General features: G+C 36.3%; 1 protein-coding gene across 10 annotated transcripts in view; it reads left to right on the top strand.

Annotated features, from left to right (window-relative positions):
• Nucleotides 1–2,189: 2,189 nt before the first annotated feature.
• Nucleotides 2,190–23,246, top strand: part of ADAMTS6 (ADAM metallopeptidase with thrombospondin type 1 motif 6) — a 321,406-nt gene continuing 300,349 nt past the window's right edge. For 3 of the 10 annotated variants that reach the window (XM_045494590.1, XM_045494585.1, XM_045494539.1), the window contains exons 1-4: nt 2,196–2,944; nt 10,438–10,813; nt 13,048–13,412; nt 22,888–23,056. In XM_045494590.1, coding sequence (XP_045350546.1) covers nt 10,717–10,813; nt 13,048–13,412; nt 22,888–23,056 — 631 coding nt within the window. In that variant the 5' untranslated portion in view covers nt 2,196–2,944; nt 10,438–10,716. Of the gene's footprint in view, nt 2,945–3,146; nt 3,588–4,159; nt 4,295–7,714; nt 7,806–10,437; nt 10,814–13,047; nt 13,413–22,887; nt 23,057–23,246 lie in introns of those variants that run through there. The other 7 variants (XM_045494563.1, XM_045494602.1, XM_045494597.1 and 4 more) reach the window with 7 other exon arrangements.

The following is a 23,246-nucleotide window of genomic DNA, read 5'->3' as shown; positions in this document are numbered from 1 at the left end:
ACATATGGACACACATATAAAGTTAAAGTGACACTTCATTGCTCATGCTAATAATTTTTCTCCCTTACTCATATTTTTCTTATCATTTGGAGGAGAAAAGCGATCTGTTGGAAATTTTTCATTACTCTTTTTAGACGCAGGATGGCACTGTTTGAATAAGTAATTAGCCAATGTCCACTTCTCAATGAATATGCTCCTTTCCTTTACAAGGTTGATACTTTTAGGGCAGTTTGTCTTAGTTGAGAGCAAAAACTTTCCAGATAACTTGTAGAGATAATACTACTCACACATTAACTTTAGTTTCCTGTGCTGGCTGTATCTAATACCTATTTTTTTATTTTTAAGGTTTCGGTTCATAACTATTTAAAAGGTGGTTTCAGGCAAAAACAGCTCCGTGCCCACTCTTAGTTGAGAGCAAAAACTTTCCAGATAACTTCTAGAGATAATACTACGCACACCTTAACTTTAGTTTCCTGTGCTGGTTGTATCTAATACCAGTTTTTTGTTTTGTTTTTCGTTTTTATTAACGTTTAGGTTCACAACTATTTAAGTTAGTTTCATGCAAAAACCGCTCTGTGCCCACTCTTTTTATTTTGTGTGTTTACAATTATTGCTAGGAGATTAGTCATCCATGTATTTTAATGCAAATACATCTATCTATCAATCTTCTATCATCTATCTATCTCCATATGAATCCTCGTTATTTAAAACTGTCAATGCCAAGCACAGAATGTATTTCTACATTTTCAATGGCATTGAGCCAAATACTACTGATTAAGGTCAAGATGAGGACTATTGACTGTGGACAGATGCTTTCCCCTTTCAACCCTCAGAAAAAGAATGGAAATAACTGTATTCTTGGACGTTCTCAGTCTGATTCATGCCTTCTTTTAGCCAACTATTCATGTATTCACCAGAAGAATTACACCTACTACCTCCGGTGTAGGAAGAAAAAAAAAATGTCAAATGAGCAATAATGTTAGCAGAAGCTTGAAACTTAAGAGCGAGTATTCAGAAAGGTCCTCCTCCCCACCCCCTTCCCTCCGGTCCAATTCCCCTTTCTGGTTCTGGCCATCGGAAATTGACTTGGCGGTAACTACCGACTGGAATTTCAAGGCGTCAATACCCCGCTCCCCCGCCCACCGCCCCCTCCAGCCTCGGAAACTCTTAAACCTCTCCCTACCCTACACTCAACCATAGAGACAGATAAATGATGCAGCAGATTACACCGCTGAAAGGCAGCATTTGTCCTGAGCTATTTTCACATTTTTTCCTGTTTCCGATTTGTGTGCCAGACTTTGTTTGCTTGCTTAGGACATGGAAAACATATTTGGGCATTTCCCCCACAGTTTAATGCCAGTGGCTTTCTCCCAGCAAATGAAAGTGAAAGTGCTACGTTGTAGTGGAGTTTTCTCTCTTAAAGTATGGACTGGCAGCTGGTGTGGAGGGTGGTGTGGGGGTGGGTGGGAGGGTGGGATTGGGAAGCTTGAAGAACCAGTTTTGAGGTTTTGTTTGTTTATCTTGAGATCGCAGCAGGGTTCCTGGTTTTTTTTCCCCCTTTTTTGGGGGGTCTGACTTTGGATTTATTTTCATTTGGGCAGTCACTGAGATTTCATTCAATGTACCGACTTAAAAAAATACACTCCACTTGTAGCTTTCCCCGGTTGCACTTTAAAACACCATCCAGTCTCACCCTCATCTGGAAATAATGCAAGCTTCTCTCTTTTCCCCCGCTCCCTCCTCCCCCACTTTTTTTTTTTTCTTCTTTTAAAGCCCCACATAACCTGAAGTCGGTAATCAGATGGAAAATGTGCTGGTCTTAGTTTACTTTAGTCCACTCTCCCTGTTGGTGGCAGTTTTACTTGTTGAGGTATATTGAAAAAACAGGCATTTTATGCACATGTAGCTATTGAGTTTTGAAATCTGCCACTGATCTAAGTGTGCTGTAAGTTTCCTCAAAGACACTCATGTGCAACTTTTAATATTTTTGTTGTGTGCAGTTAAAAAAAAAAAAATTCACGGAGAAGGCAACCAGAGAACTTAACAGTGACACTAATTCATCTAAAGTCATTCATCCTCTCCCTCCCCCTTCCTTTTTCCAAGAAACAACTAGTCACAAACCAGGCTAGAATTTCTTAAAAGAGGAGGAGGAAGAAAAAGAGGCGGAGTGGGGTAGGGGACTGAGTTTAGAAGGGCCAGAATTTCTCTCATTCACAGGGTGGAAAAGTTGACATTGTCTAAGCCCTTCTGAATGGCTGGTAGTTGGTTACCCCGATTGTACCTCTACCTCCCCTCCCCCTCCACGTGACGACCCAGGACACATGCGCACCCGACGCAGCCCGGCACATCTGCAGACTGACGTCAGTGTGCTCTGCCTCCGAGGAAAAGCTGCCAAAATTTTCTCCTGCTGCAATTCAAGTTGGCTGGGGGCCGGTAGTGAGATCTAGGGCTACTTCAACAAAACTTTGCTGCCCTTCCTGCTCCTCTTGTCTTCTTTTCTCTTGATACCTTTTGATGCTCTTCACATGTTATTTGCATAGCAAAGGCACTAAGCTGTCCAGGAAGAGAGGGCACCACTTCCACCCCCAATAAGCCTTTTTTCCCCCTTCCTTCCTTTCTTTTTTTCCTTTCCTTTTTTTGGAGGGGGGGGGGTCGAGAGAGACAGGGGGTTTGCAAAGGCAGCATCTCAGGATGATAGCCTGGATGTGTTGATGGCATCTCTTTTATTGCCAAATCGGAAAGTCCGTTCTCTAAAGCCCGGGTTAGCCAGACTATAGGGTTTTATTCTGGCTGCAGAATAAGTAACTGACTGCTGTGGCTTTGCAAAGGGGGGCAGAAAAAAAAAAAAAAAAAAAAAAAAGAAAGCAGAGAGAGTACGTGAGTCGTCCAGTGCAATCTCTATTGTTTGAAACTTACTTTTTATCAGAATTTGAAGATGAAAACGGTAAGGAAGACTTAACAATATTCAATGAAACCGTTTTTTTTTTTAAATTAAAACTTGTGCTTTGCTTGTCTTCCGAATAGCGCGTAGAAAACTTTTTCTGTGTGTGTGTGTGTGTGTGTGTGTATGTGTGTGTGTGTGTGTGTGTGTGTGTGTGTCTGTTTTTAATGGCAATGAGTGAGCTTGACTGAACTCATTTTACAGATAGAAATCTTTTTAACTCCAGACTAGTCGGGAGTTGGAGAATTCTGGGTCTTGCAAGTATTTTATGATGCCAAAAATACACGTTTATTGTATGGATAGACATGTTTTGTGAAATATGACTTGATTATGATGATCGTGGTCTTTTAACTAATCACCAAATAGTGATTGGGAAAGTAATAATGATGTGTATTTTAAACTGATTTCTAAGAAAAACCTGCATTTTATAGTTTCATGTCAGTGTCTTAAGCAGTCAGACAAGTGCATATTTTATGCCTGGGCTCAGAGAGCAGAATTAATGTGCTAGCTATAGCCCCGATGCTCTAGGATATGTTAAGCTTTTAATAGGCTAATCAAAGAGATGGAAGCGTGTGTTTTTGATTTACTTTTGGCCACTTGGGACGTCGTGCTAGACTCATAATCCTCCGGAGCCTTGAATATCTGGGTATGTCTGTCTATATGGTATATGGGATCAAAGTTCAAGGATTTGGGGGATGCAGTTGGAGTGCTGGAGGGGTTTTTGGAAAGGTGCCTTTTGATAATGTGTACTACAATTCCTGTCTTTGGTAATTTCTTTCCTTGTTGTATTAGAGGCAAAGAGAGTGAAAAAGCGCACTGAGAAGGAACAAGAGAGTGAGTTTCTTACTCTTGTTTTTATTTGAGCTGCCGGTGCAACGCGTTTGGGCCAAATGCCAACTGTCTGGGTCACACGCGTTTTATCCAAATAGATTTAGCGCTGCTGTCTGGAAATGGGCTGCTGAATGTTAACTTTAGGATCAACTCAACCAGGGCAGCTCAGACTGTTACCCTCTGTCTGGGTGAAGTGGGATGGGGATGGGGGTGCAGAATGGACAAGGAAAGGGGAAACTGAACCATTGCTAGGAACTTTTAAAAGGACAGTGGAGTGTGATTTTCAATATTTTCTTTTATATTCAAATTTCTTGTGCTGATTTTCTTTTTTTTCCCTTTTTTTCTTTTTTCTTTTGTTTCTTTCTTTCTGTTTGTAGCTTGTGTTGACTAGACCAAAATGTACGAATGACAGTTTTCTAAATTCATGACAGGGAAAGAAATGTAACATACAACTGGTGTAGTTGAAGGAAATTGAGAAAATTAATTTTGGAAATAATTGTTTTCCTATGTTTCACCAAAGTGGTAACTACATTTCTGGTTTATATTAATTTCATACTTAAAAATGATCATTGGTGTTTTGGATTTTTGTAGAATAGCATATAGAGGGAAATAACTTGATTTCAAACAAATCAAATTCATTCATCTGCCACAAATGGCAGCAAATGAAATCTCTCTTTGTGGTATTAATATTTTGGTGATACTCAAGGGGAAAAACCTCTAACCTCAAGACTTGAAATATTTTAATACTCTTCGTGTCTGGGCCACTATGTTTAAGATTAATTTCTACTCTTGTCTACTCTTACCACTTCCTCTTCATTTCCTTAGCAACCACTAGTAGCTACTAGTGGTTTAAGATGGACCTCTATGCCAAATCCTACCCTGTATATGACTTTTATGAGAAAATAAAGACAGCTAACATATTAAGAAAGTGAATAGCACCTTCTTGGGGGAAGAAGAAAAGGTGGAAAAGGTGGATAGCTCTCTTGGCTCTACCAAAAGACACTTGATTATCAACATTTTGTAATAGCCTCGGAAGAAAAAGTGTTTCTATTTTTCAGGAGAAAAGTTATAATACAGATAATATATATTTAACTTTCCATCTGGAAAAAAACAGTTTGGGACTATATGTGATTTAGGGCTTGATTTTTGTAGAATGATGTTTTGTGTTTTTGCTTTTGGCGCATTTGCTTTTCTTGATAGGTAAGTTTTGAGTGTGTTTAATTATACTTTTGGAAACTAATCTCACAAAGTTTATAAATGATCTGGGAACCTTTGTACTTACAGCTTAGCAGTATCCTTGGCATTCAGTAGATGACACTAAATGTTTGTTGAGAGAATAAATGGCAGATGAGAAGTTAATTTTCACATAGAAAAGTTAAATATGTGAAGGGAGCATAGTATTGTTGGTTCCTCTATGAAGAAATCAGCCTTAAAATAAACAACCAGAGTTAAAATGGATGAAAGAAGTTGCGTAGGATGTTGTACATGTTCTTTAGCTCCATAATAATAGTTCATGAGAGGAAATTATTACCTTGGCTACTCCCAGATCCCTTGAGTAGGAAGCAAAGATGATAGAGGAAAAAGACAAGTAAGTACCCTTCAGCTAGGGAGACTACTAAAGGAGTCACTGTAGAGCAAGTTGTCTGATCTGATTTCTACTTAGCTGGTATAGCTTTGATCTGTGGAAGCAGGTAAGTGATCCCTTAACTTTATTGGCTGGTACATTTGTGTTAGGGAAAAGGACATATGTGAAATCAAAGTAAAACGGAAGTTTTCAAATTTAAAATATTTGTAAGCCCAGTTATCATGACCTAAATTCTTTATTATTTGCTCTAAAAGACAATACAATGGAATTGATTGATTTCTGTCATTATATTTAAGTATTCCACACATTGGTGGGAAAGAGGAACATGAAACTATATTTGAAGGAAAGCCTTTGAAAAGTGATGAGTCAGATAGGGAGGAGAGGGGGCTAATATTTATTTAGCCATTAAAGGGAAGTGTGTGGACAGTTTATATCATGTGTATTCTAATTTAATCTCTTCACAAGTCTTTGTAAAGTAGATACCATTATCATCGCTTTATTGATGAGGAAATAGATCCAGAGAGGTTAAGTAACTTGGAGTCAAGCCAGGACTCAAAGCCTTTGTGCTTTACACAACACAGTAACACTTCTCCTATATAATGTAAAGAGTTAATACATTATGATTTATGACCATTATGTAATATTTTAATGTTTGTGTGAATTTTGGAAACTATGTTTGAAAAAGTCAGTGCTTATCCACATTTGTTGATAACATCCAGATTAACCTCTCCAGCAGGTGTCAGAAAGGAGGTTAACCATTCATTTTTATTGTGTAGGTAACTAAGAGAGGTTGATATGTTAGTTGTTGTTGATATTAGTTGAGCTTGGGCCAATTCATTTATTTACTATTTAAGTTCCTTCACTGGCACCTGAGGTGGGGAGTGAGGGAGCATTTAAGAAAGGAGAAAGAAACTCACATTTATTGGGTGCCCATGTGCCAGATACTGTGGCTAGGGGTGGAAACAAGATTGTCGCTTTGGTTTAACTTTGAAGCTCCTGTTCTTTCTACTATGCACCAAATGTGCTTTTTACTACAAGTCCTTAAATCAAATGTTAGTCTACTTCTGGCCAAGTAGTTACATATTACTTTTTCTCTCATTGCTACTGGCTTACTTAACTTGGGCGTTTACTGGACAGTGCTAATAATTGTAAGAGTGGAGGTTACAAAACTGAAGAGCAGGAAATTTCTCAAGGGCAAAATAGTTGTTCCCTAAACCCAGACAACTCTGTTTCTGAGCCCAGAAAAATGGGAAAAAAGAATGAAGGGTTCATACAAATATATCACCATTAATAGAAAATGAATTCAAATGTGTTAATTATATATTCCTTAAAGAAAAATTAAGGCATATGAAGTTCTCATTTAATGTCAGACATTATTAGGCAACACGCTCTGAAAAAAATTAAAGCCCTGAAGGATGAATCTTGTTCAAGAAGTGACAGTTATACTTCAATATCTCATGGGAAGGTTTGGAGTATGGAAACTGTATTTAAGTAGATTAGGAATCAAGATAACTAGATTCTTTTCTTTACTGCTATTGACTAATGGTGTGACTTAATCTCTCTATAGATTTTTGCTTGAGTAAGCATATGTCTTGCCTAAATCATTGTAGATAAAATTTTGAGATGAAACAATTATTGTGTATAAAGTTGCTTAAAATTATTCACATTAATTAATACCATTTATTATGAATGTATTATTTAACAGTGGTTTTATGGAACTGCTATTGAATATTTAAGTTAGGGTGCCTTAAATTGTACGTATGATATGGTAGAAAGAATTTAGACTTTAGAGACAGATTACCTTCTGTATGACTCTTGCCTCTGCTGTTTTTTCACTATCTGACCACTATGAGCTTCAACTGCTTATCTGTAAGCTGAGAGCTGCATTAGTTATCAATTCTTGCAAAACAAAGCAAAAAAAGTCACCATAAATTTGGTGGCTTAACACAACACACATTTATTATCTCACAGTTTCTGTGGTTCAGGAAACTGGGCATGGCTTAGCTTTGTCCTGTGCTTCAGGATCTTTCAATGAAGCTGCAGTCAAGATGTTGGCAAGGACTCAGATCATCAGAGAATGCTTGACTGGGGAGGAATCTGCTTCTAAACTCACATATTAGTGGGTGGGATTCAGTTTCTCACAGGCTATTACATTGAGGGCCTAAGTTCCTTGCTAGTGGTTATGTAAAGGCCACTCTCAGTGGCTTGCCATGTGAACTGCTCCAAAAGGCAGCTTGCTACATCAAAGCCAATAAGGGAGAGAGTCTATTAGAATGGTAGAATCTAGTCTACTAGATAGTCAGAATCTTTTGTAATATAATCACTGAAGTGATATTTTCTCAACATTCTATTGGTAGGATCAAGTTACTCAAGGGAAGAGGATTACACAAAAGTGGATATCAGGAGGCAGAATCTTTGGGGCCATCTTGCAGGCTGCCTGACATAGTGGTGATAATACCTACTTTATAAGATTGTTGTGATTATTAAAAGTAACATATATTTAAAGTTCTCTTTATTTTTGGTCTGACCTTAAGCTACCTTTCTAGATGATACCTGTTAGTCTTCTCCATAGGAATCAAGCTTGCTATTATTCCTAAAATGCTTTTCCATTTTTTTCTTGCCATCTAGACTTTGTGGAGTCTATTTCTTTAATTTGCAATGACTGCCCCTATCAGTTTCACTTGTGAAATTGTGTTCATCTTCCAGGGTCTATCCCAAATACCACTTTTTAAATAATATTTTCTTGACCCATCCTCCTCTAACTCAGAAATCATTTTCCTCATTTGATCTCCTCTTAACACTTTTTCATAACTTTATTATGGCATATGTCAGTCTGCCTTGAATTTTTTTCTTTGTTGTTTGGGTTATGAATTCCTGAAGGGCAAGGATTGTGTTAATTTATTCTGTGTCCCCATATTTTTATAACATTTTTTAAAAAGTTTATTTATTTTGGGGAAGGGGGAGGACAGAGAAAGAGAAGGAGATAGTGAGCAGGAGAGACAGAATCCCAAACAGGCTCCACCAGCACAGAGCCCAATGAGGGGCTCAATCTCATTCTGAGATCATGACCTGAGCTGAAATCGAGAGTTGGTGCCTTAAAATGAATGAGCCATCCAGGCACCCCTGTTATAACATCACTTAAAAAAAAACAGTAAAGCAATATTTGTTGGTTAATGAATAAGTTTTTCCAAGATTCAGCAATGTAATGACTTGTAGAGACAGATAGAGAGAGTTTTCAATGGTTGTGGTTGTTTTATATGTTTTAATAACCAATATTTCTAGCACCATAGGGAATGAAGTAGCCTACGTAAGTTAATTTTCCAGTTAACTACAAATATCCTTTTATATGCATAAAGTTATTTTCTTTTATTTATTTATTTTATTTATTTATTTATTTATTTTTTTCAACGTTTATTTATTTTTGGGACAGAGAGAGACAGAGCATGAATGGGGGAGGTGCAGAGAGAGAGGGAGACACAGAATCGGAAACAGGCTCCAGGCTCTGAGCCATCAGCCCAGAGCCCGACGCGGGGCTCGAACTCACGGACCGCGAGATCATGACCTGGCTGAAGTCGGACGCCCAACCGACTGCGCCACCCAGGCGCCCCCAAAGTGATTTTCTTTTAATCACTAAATAGTGATTCATTTATTTACTCCTTTTTTAACCAACAAATATGTAAACATTTATTATATAAACCTATAAACTAGGAATTTGGGATGAAAATCTTTCTAATACTTTTTGTGTTCTTCTCTGTACTAGTAGTAAGTTACCTTAGTAAAAGTAATTTACTCTTTAAATCCTGACTCAGACAGTATTTTGAATATCAGATATTGAGCTATAATACAGTCATATACATAATAGGAACTGTTGAACTAGTTAAGGACCATTTGCCTCTACCCCAAAGTGTATTACTTTGGTTGGGGTTCTACAACTAATTTTTAGTTTTCCTTTCTTTTTTTCACTTTTGTGCTGTTAGTGAGCTAGTTTCTTAGTCCCTTTGCTATTTTCTTCTTCTAAACTACTATGTTCTAGGATATCAGGTAGTCACATATACTCATGTTCTGTATAAACTGTAAATTCATGGACTGTGAGTGAGGGTGTGAGTCAAAAGGAAGGTGCATGAGATAGAATAGGACATCTCTTGTGATACCTGAAATGAATTTTTAAAAATTCTTTGCAGAAGATGAATTTCTTTTCTTTTCAGTTACATTCTAGATAGTTGAAGTTGTCTCATATGTGTTGCTTTTTTTTAAAATTTTTTTTTTAACATTTATTTATTATTGAGAGACAGAGACAGAGCATGAGCATGGGAAGGGCAGGGAGAGGAGGAGACACAGAATCTGAAGCAGGGTCTAGGCTCTGAGCTGTTAGTTAGCACAGAAACTGATGCAGGGCTCGAACTCACAAACCATGACATTATGACCTGAGCTGAAGTCGGACATTTAACTGACTCAGCCACACAGGCGCCCCTCATATGTGTTTCTTTTTAAGTCATATAAGACTTCTAGATAAAGTCAAGGGTTATAGTAAATATGTTTCAAATTTTTAGAAATTTAGTTTGTGCTAGTGTCTGAGTGTTCACAGATAGCTGCTACATGTCACTATGTATTTGTGGATCTACTCTAAGAAAAAATGATAAGTGGCTCATAAAGCAACAAATCAATCTCTGAACATGAGTGTGCTAAAAAAGCACATTAAGGAATGGGATCATATACTGTTTATCACTTACATAATGAACTTTGATTTTGAAGTCATGGTACCTTTTATTTTATCAAAAGGATGTTTAGTCACTGTACTCACACGTTGTTTTCTTCAAAGTTCAAAAAAAAAGAATTTTTATGATTCCACTTCACATTCCTTCTTTGATTATTAAGTAGCTTTGGCATTGTTCTGCTTACGATTTAGGTTTCTAATTGTTTAGTCTTGTGAATGTTTATTTAGACTATAAAGAACAACAATGATCTAATTTAACTATATTAAGTCATTTGGTAGTCTTTGTCCTTTGGCAAGCATTCAGCAATATAGTTCTGTCCATACAAGATATTTTTCATTTAACATAATTTTTTTTTGTTTTTCTAGGTTAAAAAATGGCCATACTATAGTAACTAATCAGCCAAATGCTTTGCTTATGAAAATTTTACCATCATTGTTTTTTTCCTTTTGGATTGAGAAAATGAACCCAGATATAGAAGAAAGTACGAGATGTTGGAAAAAAGTACCCGTTAAGCAGTGGAACATCTAATAATTAATTTGCAAGAAATTTTAAAGAAATAAAATTGTTATGCTTCGATTTTGGTATGATATTGACTCTCTAGCACATAGGTAGCCCTCCAAAAAAATCATCCAATTTTCTAAATTATGGAAATTTTGTGGAAGACGTTGACCTGGATTTTGAGCCTCATCATGGCTTCATCGGAATGTCATAGTGACCACAGACTTTCATACAGTTCTCAAGGTAGGAGTCCTGCTTTTGAAAGTGACAAAAAATTTTGCTGTTAATTTGACGAGAAAAGATTCTGAATATTTAGTTTGGGTGAACATTTTCTTTGGGATATATAGTGATAGGAATGGAGGCCTACTGCATCAATTCAGTGCTAGTTTCATAAATCTTAAGGGCTCTAAGTGGACTGTTTATAACTTATACTAGCATTTAGCATTCAGTGTATTTTAGAGTTGACTGGTCTTTCTTAGAAGATAATAGACCCAGGCCTTTTCTCCTTTTGAATCCTAAACTTTAATAAGCTCATTTGTTGCTAGGAGTTACAGGCAAGGTCGTGTTCAAAAGAAATCCAAAGGTTTATGCTATTATAAAAGAGCAAGAAACCAGACATATTCTGATACAAGATCCTTCTAAAATCGACCCTTAGTGGAAAAATGCTTTCCAAACTGAAGAATTATGATATGAGGACTAGAATCTGAGTAAAAGAGTAAAAGTGGTAGGAAGTTCAACTTTTCAAACTCTAATCCATGGATCTCTGATTTTGAATCCATGAAATTGAACTTTATATCATAGAAAAGATCTTAACAGAGGTCCCAGGAATGAATAACATTTTGTTTTCCATCATCACGTCTAATCTTTATAGAATTATTGGCAGAATACCTTTTTGATTCCCCTCCTATAAATCTATAGGAACTGATAATTTTTTGGTACAGATGAGCCAGATTTTCAAGGCTATTTTGGATTGATGTCTGTGTCTAGAAGTCCTATATGTATGTAATGTAGCTTCTCAAAGTATATTAATAAATCCATAACGGTTAGCATGAATTATTATTTATAAGAAGTGAACAATATTGTCTTTTAATTTATTTCTATTTGGTCATAGTCTCATGGGAGTTTATATTTGTTGGGAACTCCATGTATAGACAACGAGGCAACGGACAGACATTTGGTTTTCCTTTGTGGTAAACCTCACTAAAGAAAGATGTAGTTAAAAAGGTAGATTGGAAATATTAAGTACACCTAAATGAGGAAAACATATTTAATATCCTCCAAATTTCTTTTTGTCAATCTGATGAATTTTTAACAGCTTTATTGCAGTACAATAAATATATAATTTACTTATTTAAAGTGCACAATTCAGTGGTTTATAGTATATTCACAGACTCATATAACCAATTCTAGAATCAGTCAATTTTACTACAATCAATTTTAGAATATTTTCAGCACTCCAAAAGAAACCCTGTGCCCATTAATAGTCATTCCCAAACTCTCTTCAAAGTACTCTCCACCCCGGCCCTAAGCAGCCTACTTAGGCTACTTCTGTCTCTAGAGATATTCCACTCTAGATAGATATTCCACTCTAGTATTTGTATGAATACTTCATACAAAAGGAATCATATAATATGTGGTCTTTTGTGACTGGTGCCTTCTACTTAGTATAATATTTTTAGAATGTTAGATAATTAACTTTGATAATGAAGGCAGTCATTATGAAGGTTCATTCATGTCATACTATATGTATCAGTACTATGCAGAATAACATTCCATTGTGTGAATATACCCCATTTTATTTATTCATTCATCAGTTGATGAATATTCAGGTTATTTCTCCCTTTTGGCTATTATGAATAGTGCTGCTATAAACAGTCATGTACAGGTTTTTGTGTGGATATGTTTTCATTTCTCTCGGGTAAATACCTAGGAGTGGAATTGCTGGGTCAGATGGCAGTTCCATGTTCAACCTTCTGAGGAGCTTCCAGACTTGTTTTCCAGAGTGGCTTCTGTATTTTCCAACTGATGATTAAAAAAAAAAAAAAATTCTACAAGGCTGTAGAAATTCAATATTAACTTTTTTGGATAACTTTCACAAACATTTTATCCAGGCTAAATTCTATTCTTTTAAATGTGTGTACTTTTTCACTGTTATTTATTTCAATATAAAATATCCATATTTCCTATAGAATTTAGTTTTTAGAATCCACTAAAAAATAAATAGAAAAAAGAAAAATAGTCCTTCAAACTAATTTTAAAATGATGTTATTTTGAGGAATAAATGGAACTTAATTCATCATTAGATTTTAAACTTCATCTTGTTTAATATAACAGTTTTTGTTCATACCTCTCACATATAATGATGCATAGTTTTGACTGATAGAGTTTTTGTTGTTTATACTGCCACTTCTTTGTTCTGTTAAATTTTCTTTTCTTCCATGTGTTTTTTCTGGATTCTCTGCCTTGTGATTACAAAGAGGAATTCCTGACTTATCTAGAACACTACCAGCTAACTATTCCAATAAGGGTTGATCAAAATGGAGCTTTTCTCAGCTTTACTGTGAAAAATGATAAACACTCCAGGAGAAGACGGAGTATGGACCCTATCGATCCACAGCAGGCAGTATCTAAGTTATTTTTTAAACTTTCAGCCTATGGCAAGCACTTTCACCTAAACTTGACTCTCAACACAGATTTTGTGTCCAAACATTTTACAGTAGAATACTGGGGAAAAGATGGACCCCAGTGGAAACATGATTTTTTAGACAACTGTCATTACACAGGATACTTGCAAGATCAACGTAGTACAACTAAAGTGGCTTTAAGCAACTGTATTGGGTTGGTAAGTAGATGTTATAATTTTTTAGTTTCTGATGGGGAAATAAATTTACAATGTAAATGTCTTTCCTCAGATTAATAATATATAAAGAAATGGTTTAAGTAGAGAAGGTAACAGTCTTATTATTATTATTATTTTTTTTTTTTGTTATTTCTGCTGCCTTTGCTTTTTATAGTCCTTTTGGTAATGTTTGCATTGACCTTTCAAAGTAAGGACAATTTCTAAAACCCTATATTATTTGTAAAATGAATTGAGTACATAGCAGTATTAGGCTTTATATATAAAACAATTTTTTTGAATAAGAATAAGGTATCCAAAATAAATCTGTTTTGAAACTTTTCATATATTAAAATGACACTTGCTATTAAATATGATAGAAAAATGCTGTTCCTAGTTATCAACACTGCTCTCTGTGTTTGGCATCGACACTAAGTATGCCACTGATAGTTTTAACAGCATGGTGAAATGAACCAATTTGAGATTTAGGAAAAAAAAATCAATTCCATTGTGAGACGTGCTGGCAGAGAGTGATGGGGTTATGAAGGGGAGTTAGGACATAGAGAAGATAATGAAGGTCCATGTAAGGACTGTGCCCCTGGGAATACACAGCAAAGAATGAATTTAAACCACATTTTGGAAAGAAAATGCAGAGGATTTGTGTCTTCCTAATGTTTTCTTCCCATACATTAGTATGATTCCTAATAAGACATATAGTACATAGTAGGTATTTAATAATATGTTTAAAAATTGAGATAAAATTGAACTGGGTGTGGGATGAAGGAGTGAAAGTAATTGAAGGTGGTGGAGGCTTCTTTTTTGGGTGACAGGTATATGAATTATACTAGTTAAGAAAGGGAATGCTACTGGGGCGCTGGATTGGAGAGGAGTGTGATATAGTAAATGTGAGGAATCGGAAGAAATAGGGTTGAAGATGTCTAAATGACATTTGGGAAGTACAGCTCTGAAATTTAGGCAAGAATTTAATTCTGGAAGCACGTAATTTGAGAGTCATTAAGTGACTGTGAAATTGTGAAAGATGTTGTTTGAGGAGTCAAAAGGGGGGATAAAGTTGAAAATGGAAATTCTGCTACACTTAAGGGGATAGCAGAGTGTCGCCCATGTATTCTTCATCCTTTAGTAAGACTTTCTGTTTCTCATTCTTTTCCCCTCTATTTGTTAATACCTTTTTTGCTTTACTTTGCTTCCTATTGAAACTGCATGGCCCATGTTGACTAACTTTGATTACTGAAGATGTGATCTGCCAGGTTTGTCCACTGAAGTCACTATTTTCTCCTTGGCAACTAATAAGGAATTTCTGAGCAGATACTTTGAGACTATGTAAATATCTTGTTTCTCATCACACTTTTACCCACCAAACTTAGTAACTCACACCTTCATTCTTATTTTACATTATGTTACATTTTAAATCAAATATAATATGTAAACAGGTTTTTTTTTTTTTTTAAATCCCACTTTTTAAATAAGCTCCACGCCCATGTGGGGCTTGAACTCACATCCCTGAGATCAAGAGTCAGCATGCTGTATTGACTGATCCAGGCAGGGGCCCCGTCAAAAGCCCTTTTAACCAATTCTGTTTTTATTTTTTGATTAAAATTTTTTTTCATGTTTATTAATTTAGAGAGAGAGAGAAAGAGCACACACCTGTGTGTGAGAGGGGAAAGGCAGAGAGAGACCGAGAGAGGAGAGAATCCCAAGAGAACTTCAAGCTGTCAGTGCAGAGCCTGATGCATGGCTCTGTCTCATGACCTGAGCCAAAATCAAGAGCTAGTGCCCCAACTCAGGTGCCCCAACCAATTCTGTTTTTTAATTGTTCTATATAAAATAATATCAATGTAGAGATCATTAGTGTCTTCTAATCATATTTCCTCACCCATTGTTTCATCATTACAATCCTTGCACCATAAAGACAATTCCTAACATTATTGTTTATCAGTTGTTCAAAATATTGTCACATTTAGTTTTCTTTATATATTTGGGCCATGGCTTTCTTTTCTAGCTTTTATATTTCTAGAGTTTCTAACTACTGTTATTTTGTCTTATTGTAAAAAAAAAAATAATGATTTCTTTACCAAATGATCAATATTATCCATTTTATTAGACCTTATATCTATTGCTTGGAATATATCCCATTCTTCTTTGGAGGCATTTTTCTCTTGGAATCTACTGGTTTAATTAATTTTTTGAGCTACTGTACATATCTCATCTTGGGATGCTTCTTTTCTAGTTAGTTCTATGTCTTACTCTTTTTGAGTTTACATCATGATTTTATTGGAGAACATCTTCAAGTAATTACCTCAGAAAATGTGTCTGGGAAGTAAAATTTCTGAGTCCATTTGCCTATTTGAAGGTTACTGTTGCTTTTGTGTTTGGTTAATAATTTAGCTGGATGTGGAATTCTAGTTTCAAAAATCATTTTTCTTTGGAACCATGAATGGTGGAATTGGGAAAGGGAAATATGGGGCATCCAATTTATGATATGACTTTATGTCTTAGGGAAAGATTTAAAGATCTTTAAAAAAAATTAGCATTGATTCATTTTGGGTGATAGACATCTGCTTCTTGTTCTTTTCTTTTTTTTTTTTTCCCTAAGAATTTTCCTCAATGAAGGTGATATGTGATATGATCTTCTCTTTATCCTTTCTATTTCAAGAATTTTATTAATGTGGTAAGCTATGGGTCTTGTTTCCTTATCCTCACTTCATATTTAATGGATGCTTTCAATGTAAAGACAGACACTCCTTCAGCTTAGAGAAATTGAAAAAAAAATTTCCTTAGTATTTTTCTTTTCTTGTTTCCTACCCCCTGCATTTTTGTAGTTGGTTCTTTACTTCCCTTGTCCTTCTCTTTTTCCATGTTTTTCTTTTTTGTGCTAAGTTCTATGTATGAGATTTATCCAGTTTTGCCTTCTTTTCCTTCAGTTGATTTAAAAATTACAAGCAGTCATGGTTCTAATTTTCAAGAGATTTCCCTTTTTGATTGTTCCTTTCTTTACATTTTATTCTTATTTCTTAGCTATGCCCAGAGTTGTTTTTCTGCATTTTCCATTATTCATTCATCCACACACCAAATATTTATAAGTACCTATCATGTATAATAGACACTGTTCTAGGTGCTAGGAGTACGACAGTGAACAAAGGAGAAATCCCTATCATCGCAAAACTTGTATTCTCTTGGAGAAGATACACAGTCAGATAAGTAGATAAAAATCACAGTATGTTGGATAATGATAAGTTCTCAGGTAGAAAAAATAGTGAGTAAAGACCTAAGGAAAATGAGGAAGGGAAGCTGACATCCAAAGAATAGGATTTCCAGGTGGAAATCTTCAAGTACAAAGATTTGATCTAAGAGTGTTTGGGGGACAGCAAGATTGCCCAGGCTGGAACTCAGTGAAAGAGAGGAAGTGTAATGGAAGGTGAGGTTAAAAAGAGAACTAGAGGCCAGATGGTAGGTTTTAGAGGGCACAGTCAGGATAAAATCCATGACTCCAAGCTTGAGGCCTGAGCAACTAGAAGAATAAAGCAGCCATCAGTTGAGATGAGAAAGACTCGGGCATTTACTGAGATGGAAAAGCTGTAGGAGGACAAGATTGTGATATATATCATGAGTTCAGTTGGACATGTTAAACGTGAGGTGTTGTATAAGATGGTGGGTATACAAGCCTGGAATTTGGCAGAGAAATGTGAATTATGGAGTTATAAATTTTGGAGTCATCAATATATAGATGGCATTTAAAGCCAGGAGGTTATATGAAATTGCTTGGGGTGGGGGAATAATATAGATAGAATAAAGAAGAAGTTAAAAAAAAAAAAAGTGGTTTAAGGAAATGAACCTTTGGACACTCCAGGAGGTTAGGGAGCTCAGAAAGATGTGGAGGAGATCAAAAAAGCATAGTGGAGTAAGAAAGTTGAAGGAAAGCCAGGCAAAAATCCTAGAAGCTAAGAGAAGGAAGTATTTCAAGAGAAAAATGCTGCATTGGATTTATCAATGAGGAGGTTGTTGGTGACCTTGACAAAAGCAATGCTGAAGTCATAGTGGCATTTGGAAAACAGAGAAAAGAGTACATACATAATTATTTTAAAGACTTTAGGAAAAGTAAGAAATGATCAGTGACTACAGGTATGAATGAGTTCAGAGGAGGTTACGTTTTGTTTGATAAAGGTGGGAATGATTATGTGGAGAAAAGGAAAATTTCTCTAGTGATGTCCTTGATAGGTGAGAAGGGATGGAATCATGAATAGAATCACTGTCCTTTGTGATTAGGAGAGTAGACAGTTCATCCATAATAAGAGGAAATAAAATAGATTATATGGACATGAGATGCAGGCAGGTGGGTATTTGTGTTGTAGGACTTTGCAGAAGGTTGTATGATGTTTAATGGAATGGAACATGGCAAGATGAGGTATTAGGGGATTAAGAGGTATTAGGGGATTAAGAAAGTATAGAATGTTTATCCAGGTGAGTAGGATACTGAGTGTATTAGAGAAACATAGTATAATTGCCTTGATGCATTAAGAGCACAGTTGAGATTATGGTTATGAATTTAAAGTGAGACTACTCAGCGTCTTGATGTATCTTTCAGTGGGCAAATGAGGCTGCAAGCTTGCAGGCCCAGAGTAGCAAAACTGATCTAATCAGAGTTGTGGTGTAGCCAAATAAATTCTGTGAAGGGAGAAAAGGGCAAGGGAATTGAAGGTGGAACTGAAGATGGATTAAGAGGGAAATGAGGACATTTAGTGGGTGGAGGATAATGAAAAGGTGGTGGGATCATTGGGTTCTGGTGGGTGTAAAAGGACTATCTCTTGGAAGGGAGGTATTAGAGGGACAGTGCTGGAAAGACAGAAGGATGTGATACTTGAAATTGAGATTTGGGCAGGGTTGCAAGTATTGAAAATACTGAATTCTAGGGTTGTACTGTGGGTCCGAATGCCTAAGATAAAGTGAATGACAAGATATTTGTTGAACGGGTTAAGGAATTGAGACAGCAATGGGTGAAGAGACCATCTCTGTCAGTAGCCCTTAACCTGGGGCCCATGAATGGAATTCAAGGGGTTTGTGAACTGGACTGGGGAAAAGTGACATCTTTATCTTTACTAATTCTTCACTGAAGTTTAACATTTCTTTCAATTATGAATATAGGTAACAAACCAATAAAGTAATAGTTCACCTCAATAAAAATTATAGATATTTTCATATCATGTTACAGTTTTTGTAGGTTCTTCAAAGTACTATTTATGTTAATCACTATTATAAAATTATGATAGCCATTAGATCCACTACACATCTTCTTATTTAAAGTCTTACAAAAAGCCATGTGTGTTCCTATAGTACATTTTAAAAATATTTTGATAATGGTATTTTACTACAACTGGTTTTCTTTATAATCCTATATATTTTTTTCGATGCTTACAATTTTATTCTGAGAAGTAACCCCTAGTCTTTACCCCCACTAGACTTCTAAAGTGATCTGGGGCACACACACAGAACTTTTAAGAACTGGTGACTTAAGATACTGAAATCAACGATTATTTCAGGAATGGTATTGCAGAGAGTGATTGATCCAGAAGCTAAAATCTTCAAGAAATGAGGAAAAGTGACTATGGGTCAGTAAGTAGATAACTGCACCTAATGGAGGAAGAAGGTGATGGCATGAGATTGGAAGCTGGTGAGGGGTTTTTTGTTTTGGAGGCGGGAGAGAGCAGGGATTGTTTAGAAATGGCAGTGAATCACAAGGACACTTACCCTAACTCCAAGTCCAGTAGGAGGCAGGTAGGAGAGAAAGCGGAGGATCCACCATTCCAGAGGATTACAGGGAAGAAAGAGTGTCGTTTAGAGAGATTCAGGTGTTTGAGCAAAAAGAAGTGAATATTCACAAATGCAGCTGAGGTTGTTTGAGGAGGCACAGTGGATGTGTTTTAAATGGCGAAAGGGGAGAGTAGGATACGAGATCTGAAAACATGATGCACATAACCATATGGGGACTAGAATCCAGGGGTTGGGTCTTGGGCTTCTTGTAGGGTCTGTGTTGTCAGGGAAAGAGGACATGATGATTTTGATCCTGATGGCCTGAGGCAGACAGTGTAGGGATGAGTGGGGATGCTGAGGGAAGTGAGAGCAGGGCTCTTGCTAGGCACGTGCAAATTACTGGGACCAGCACTTAATTCAGGTCCTCTGTCTTCTACCCTCAAACACCTTTCTAAGTTCAAAATCATTTTTCCCTTTCTTCCCTCTAGCCACAGTAGCTCTTTGCTATATTCTGTATGCATGCTTATATATTGCCTTTGTGTTTGCCATTCCCACTGTCTGATCTGGTCTTTCATAAGATTGCTCCTTTAATTTTGTTCAGTTTCTGTCCAGATATCACCTTATTAGAGAGGATGTCCCTGACCATCTTAAGCAGTATGTATACTTCCTTCACTTCTGATTACTCTCTCTCTTCTTACACTGCTTTATTATTTTTTCTTAACATTTAACACTACCTGATTGGTCATTTATCTGGTGAATGAATTCCTTTTGTCTAGCTCCTTCCACCAAAATGTAAGCTCCATGTAAGTTGAATGGTTGCCCCAGTGAGGCAGTAGAGCCTTGTGTTAATGATGTCAGGTCTCGAATCACAGTAGCCATATCCCAGTCATGGCCAATTATTTACTCAATGATCTTATTCTATATACTTCAATTTCCTTATCCATAAAATGAAGACAATTATGACAAAAGTCTTGTAGGGTTGTTTTGAGGTTTAAGTGGAACACCCACACACATGCACACACACACACACGTGTGTGTGTATGTATAAACTGTATATATGTATTTATATAAATGTGTGTGTGTGTGTGTGTGTGTATGAACTGTGTATTTATAGAGAGAGTAAGAGCAGTATCTGATACATGGTAGGCACTTTAGAATGGTTAGCCATTATTATAATTTTGCTCTCTTATTAGTCACCCTGAAAGGGAAATAAAGATCTGGCTGCTTCTGTGGTGGCTACAAAACAAACAAACAAACAAAAAAACTGCATCCCCACCACGTAGAATAGTACTTGCCTATGTGATAGTCATTCAGATCATCTTTGGTGAAAGAAAGAAAAAGTAAAGTGAGAAACAACTCTCAGAGGGTAAGGGGATTATATTATAATGGCTAAGAATCCAAGCACCGAAGTCAATTGAATGAGTCCGTTACTTAACTTTGTTCAGTCTCTGTTTCTCATCTGCAAAGTCGAGCTGATAGTAGTACTTACTTCAGAGAACTGTTAAGGTTAAATGAGATAATGAGTATAAACATCTCCCAGAGTACGTAACACAAAATCTCTGGATTTTTTTCCAGAGTCTTTCCATTCTTGAAACTAGAGATTTTGTTTACTTACCAGGCTTCTGACTCTGTTTTTCCCCAGCAACCTGAACTTCTTGTCTGGGACCTTTCAACATCCTTCTGCCCACAGTTTAGCATGATATGATTTTAGTGCTCCACCCTTTCTGGGTAGTACTCTCCAACCCCACTTCGTACACTTCTCTCTTATAAAAACTTCTTGAACATGCCCTCTTTTCTGCAGGAACCATGCTTGCTCAGTTTGCTACCACGCTGTTAATCTTCCTAGTAATGTAATTCATGCTCAGGTATTAGAGTTTGTTAATGGCATATTATGTTAGGCCTGTCAGTATTTGCACTTAATTTAGGGACTAATACACTTAAAGTAAAGCAAACAATGGTGAAAATAACATGAAGTACCTAATCCCTGTTTTTTTGTTTTTTGCATTCCTTAGCTCATTTCGTGGGTGCCTGCCAACTTCATCTATAAATTAGAGCAGTTCTGATTATGTCTTATCTTTCTTTCCAAGCATGTGGTACTTAACATGAATTTCCCTAAACACAATCATAGAGGTTTAGATTCAAAGGAACCTTAGAGATTATCTGGACCAGAGATTTCCAGCTTTTTTCTTTTTAAAACAGCAAAACCCTCTCCTCAAAGAAATGTTATGTGGAAACATACTATATAGATTAATAAAAGCACAGCCAATTGCTGAGCCCAGGAATCCAAGCCCTATAGGTCTCCCTTTGTTGTCTGGGGCAATCCCCTGAGGGCACTTTCCTGAAACCCTTAGGGCTCCCCAGAGTGCTGTTTTAAAACCACTAATTTACACCAACCCTTTCATTTTTCCAGCCGAGGAAATACACCCAGAGGGTTTGTGTTTTATCCAGTGTTACAGGATAAATTAGTTGGATTAAGAGCAGTCTTCACATGTGCCATGTTTAAGAAAACACTATTGGACCATTATGGAAGGTCTTATTTCTAATGCAGATAACTTTTTCTATCTCATTTCTTTTAATCAGCCAACTTATATTTGGTGTTCATACTACATAGGAGATACTTTCTATGACTGTAACTGATATAAAGAATTATATCAGTGAGACACAACCCCTGCCTTCAAAAAGCAAATAGTACATTTGGGAAGATAAAATATGCAGTAGAAATGTTATACCAAATTTAAATATAGCTTCAATACTTGAAATGTAGCAAGGAAGTGTGGAATTAATTATAAAGAATGATACCAATAATAAGCTCTTTTGGAGCTCAGAAGTGGGTGCTGCTACTTCATTTGGACTAGAGAAAGTTTTAAAAAGGAGCTGTGGTTGAGCTCTGTACTTGGCTACATAAATAGGTGTAAGGAGTATGTCATATGAACAAGAGCAAATCTTCTGTGAATTGCAGCTCCTACATTTATCTCTATATAATGCTGGGGAGGTTCTTAACCTCTGAGCCTGTTACTTGGTCTGCAAAATGGGGATATATCGGATGTATATCAGTTAAGTACATATTAAGTGGTGTAACATAAATCTTAAAATGTCAGTAGTTTATCACAATAGAGATTAATTTTTCCCCTATATTGGTGTTTATGTTGGACAGCTTTCCATGAAGTCACTCAGTGACCCAGATTGCTTCTCTTTCAGCGTCTGCCTTCTGTGGGTAGTTTTTCAGAAAGAGTAGAGAATTCTCCTGGGGAAGGTTTTCACGGGCTGGGCTTAAAAGTGGTGTATAGTATCTGCCTGTTTTCCATTGGCCAAAACTTGAACGGAGCTATACCTGAACACAGAAGATGTGGTGCACAATTTGGAAGGCAGCTATGCTCACCACTATACCACTAACGCATGGAAAGGAAACAAGTTTTAGTGAACACAAAGAGGTCTTTGCTTCATCAAAGAGTTTTGGGGAAGATTGGAGGAAACATATGTGTCATGTTTAGTACAAGGCATGAGGGCATGTAAAAGAATTTAAATGTCCTTTTTAAAGTATAGGTAAATTTATAGAAGGTCTTGCTAGGTACAGATAATCCACTAAATTTCTATTAACATGCATTGTAACTTCTTTTCGGAGAGATATCAACTTATTTTTGACTCTTGTTAATAAATGATAATTAATATTTAAAATGATCCTTCCTGGTAAATTCTTTGTTTCTTTTTCTTTTAGCATGGTGTAATTGCCACAGAAGATGAAGAATATTTTATTGAACCATTAAAGAATACCACAGAGGATTCCAAACATTTTAGTTATGAAAATGGCCATCCTCATGTTATTTACAAAAAGTCTACCCTCCAGCAACGACATCTGTATGATCACTCTCATTGTGGGGTTTCAGGTGAGTGAGTGTGTGGTTTTTTACAAAGTCTATTGTATTGTATTGCCACTCTCTTTCTTCTGACACTATGGTAAGTGAGGTTAATAATAAGTGTAAATAGGAATTTGGGCAATTAGAATGATAATGCCCAGAGTTCTTTTAAAAGATGTCACCTATCCAAATGCCATAGGATTTCACTCATATTTGGAAT

Source organism: Leopardus geoffroyi, chromosome A1 (assembly GCF_018350155.1).
Source record: "Leopardus geoffroyi isolate Oge1 chromosome A1, O.geoffroyi_Oge1_pat1.0, whole genome shotgun sequence".
In the NCBI taxonomy this organism is placed as follows: domain Eukaryota; kingdom Metazoa; phylum Chordata; class Mammalia; order Carnivora; family Felidae; genus Leopardus; species Leopardus geoffroyi.
This window is presented reverse-complemented; position numbering and strand designations above follow the sequence as displayed.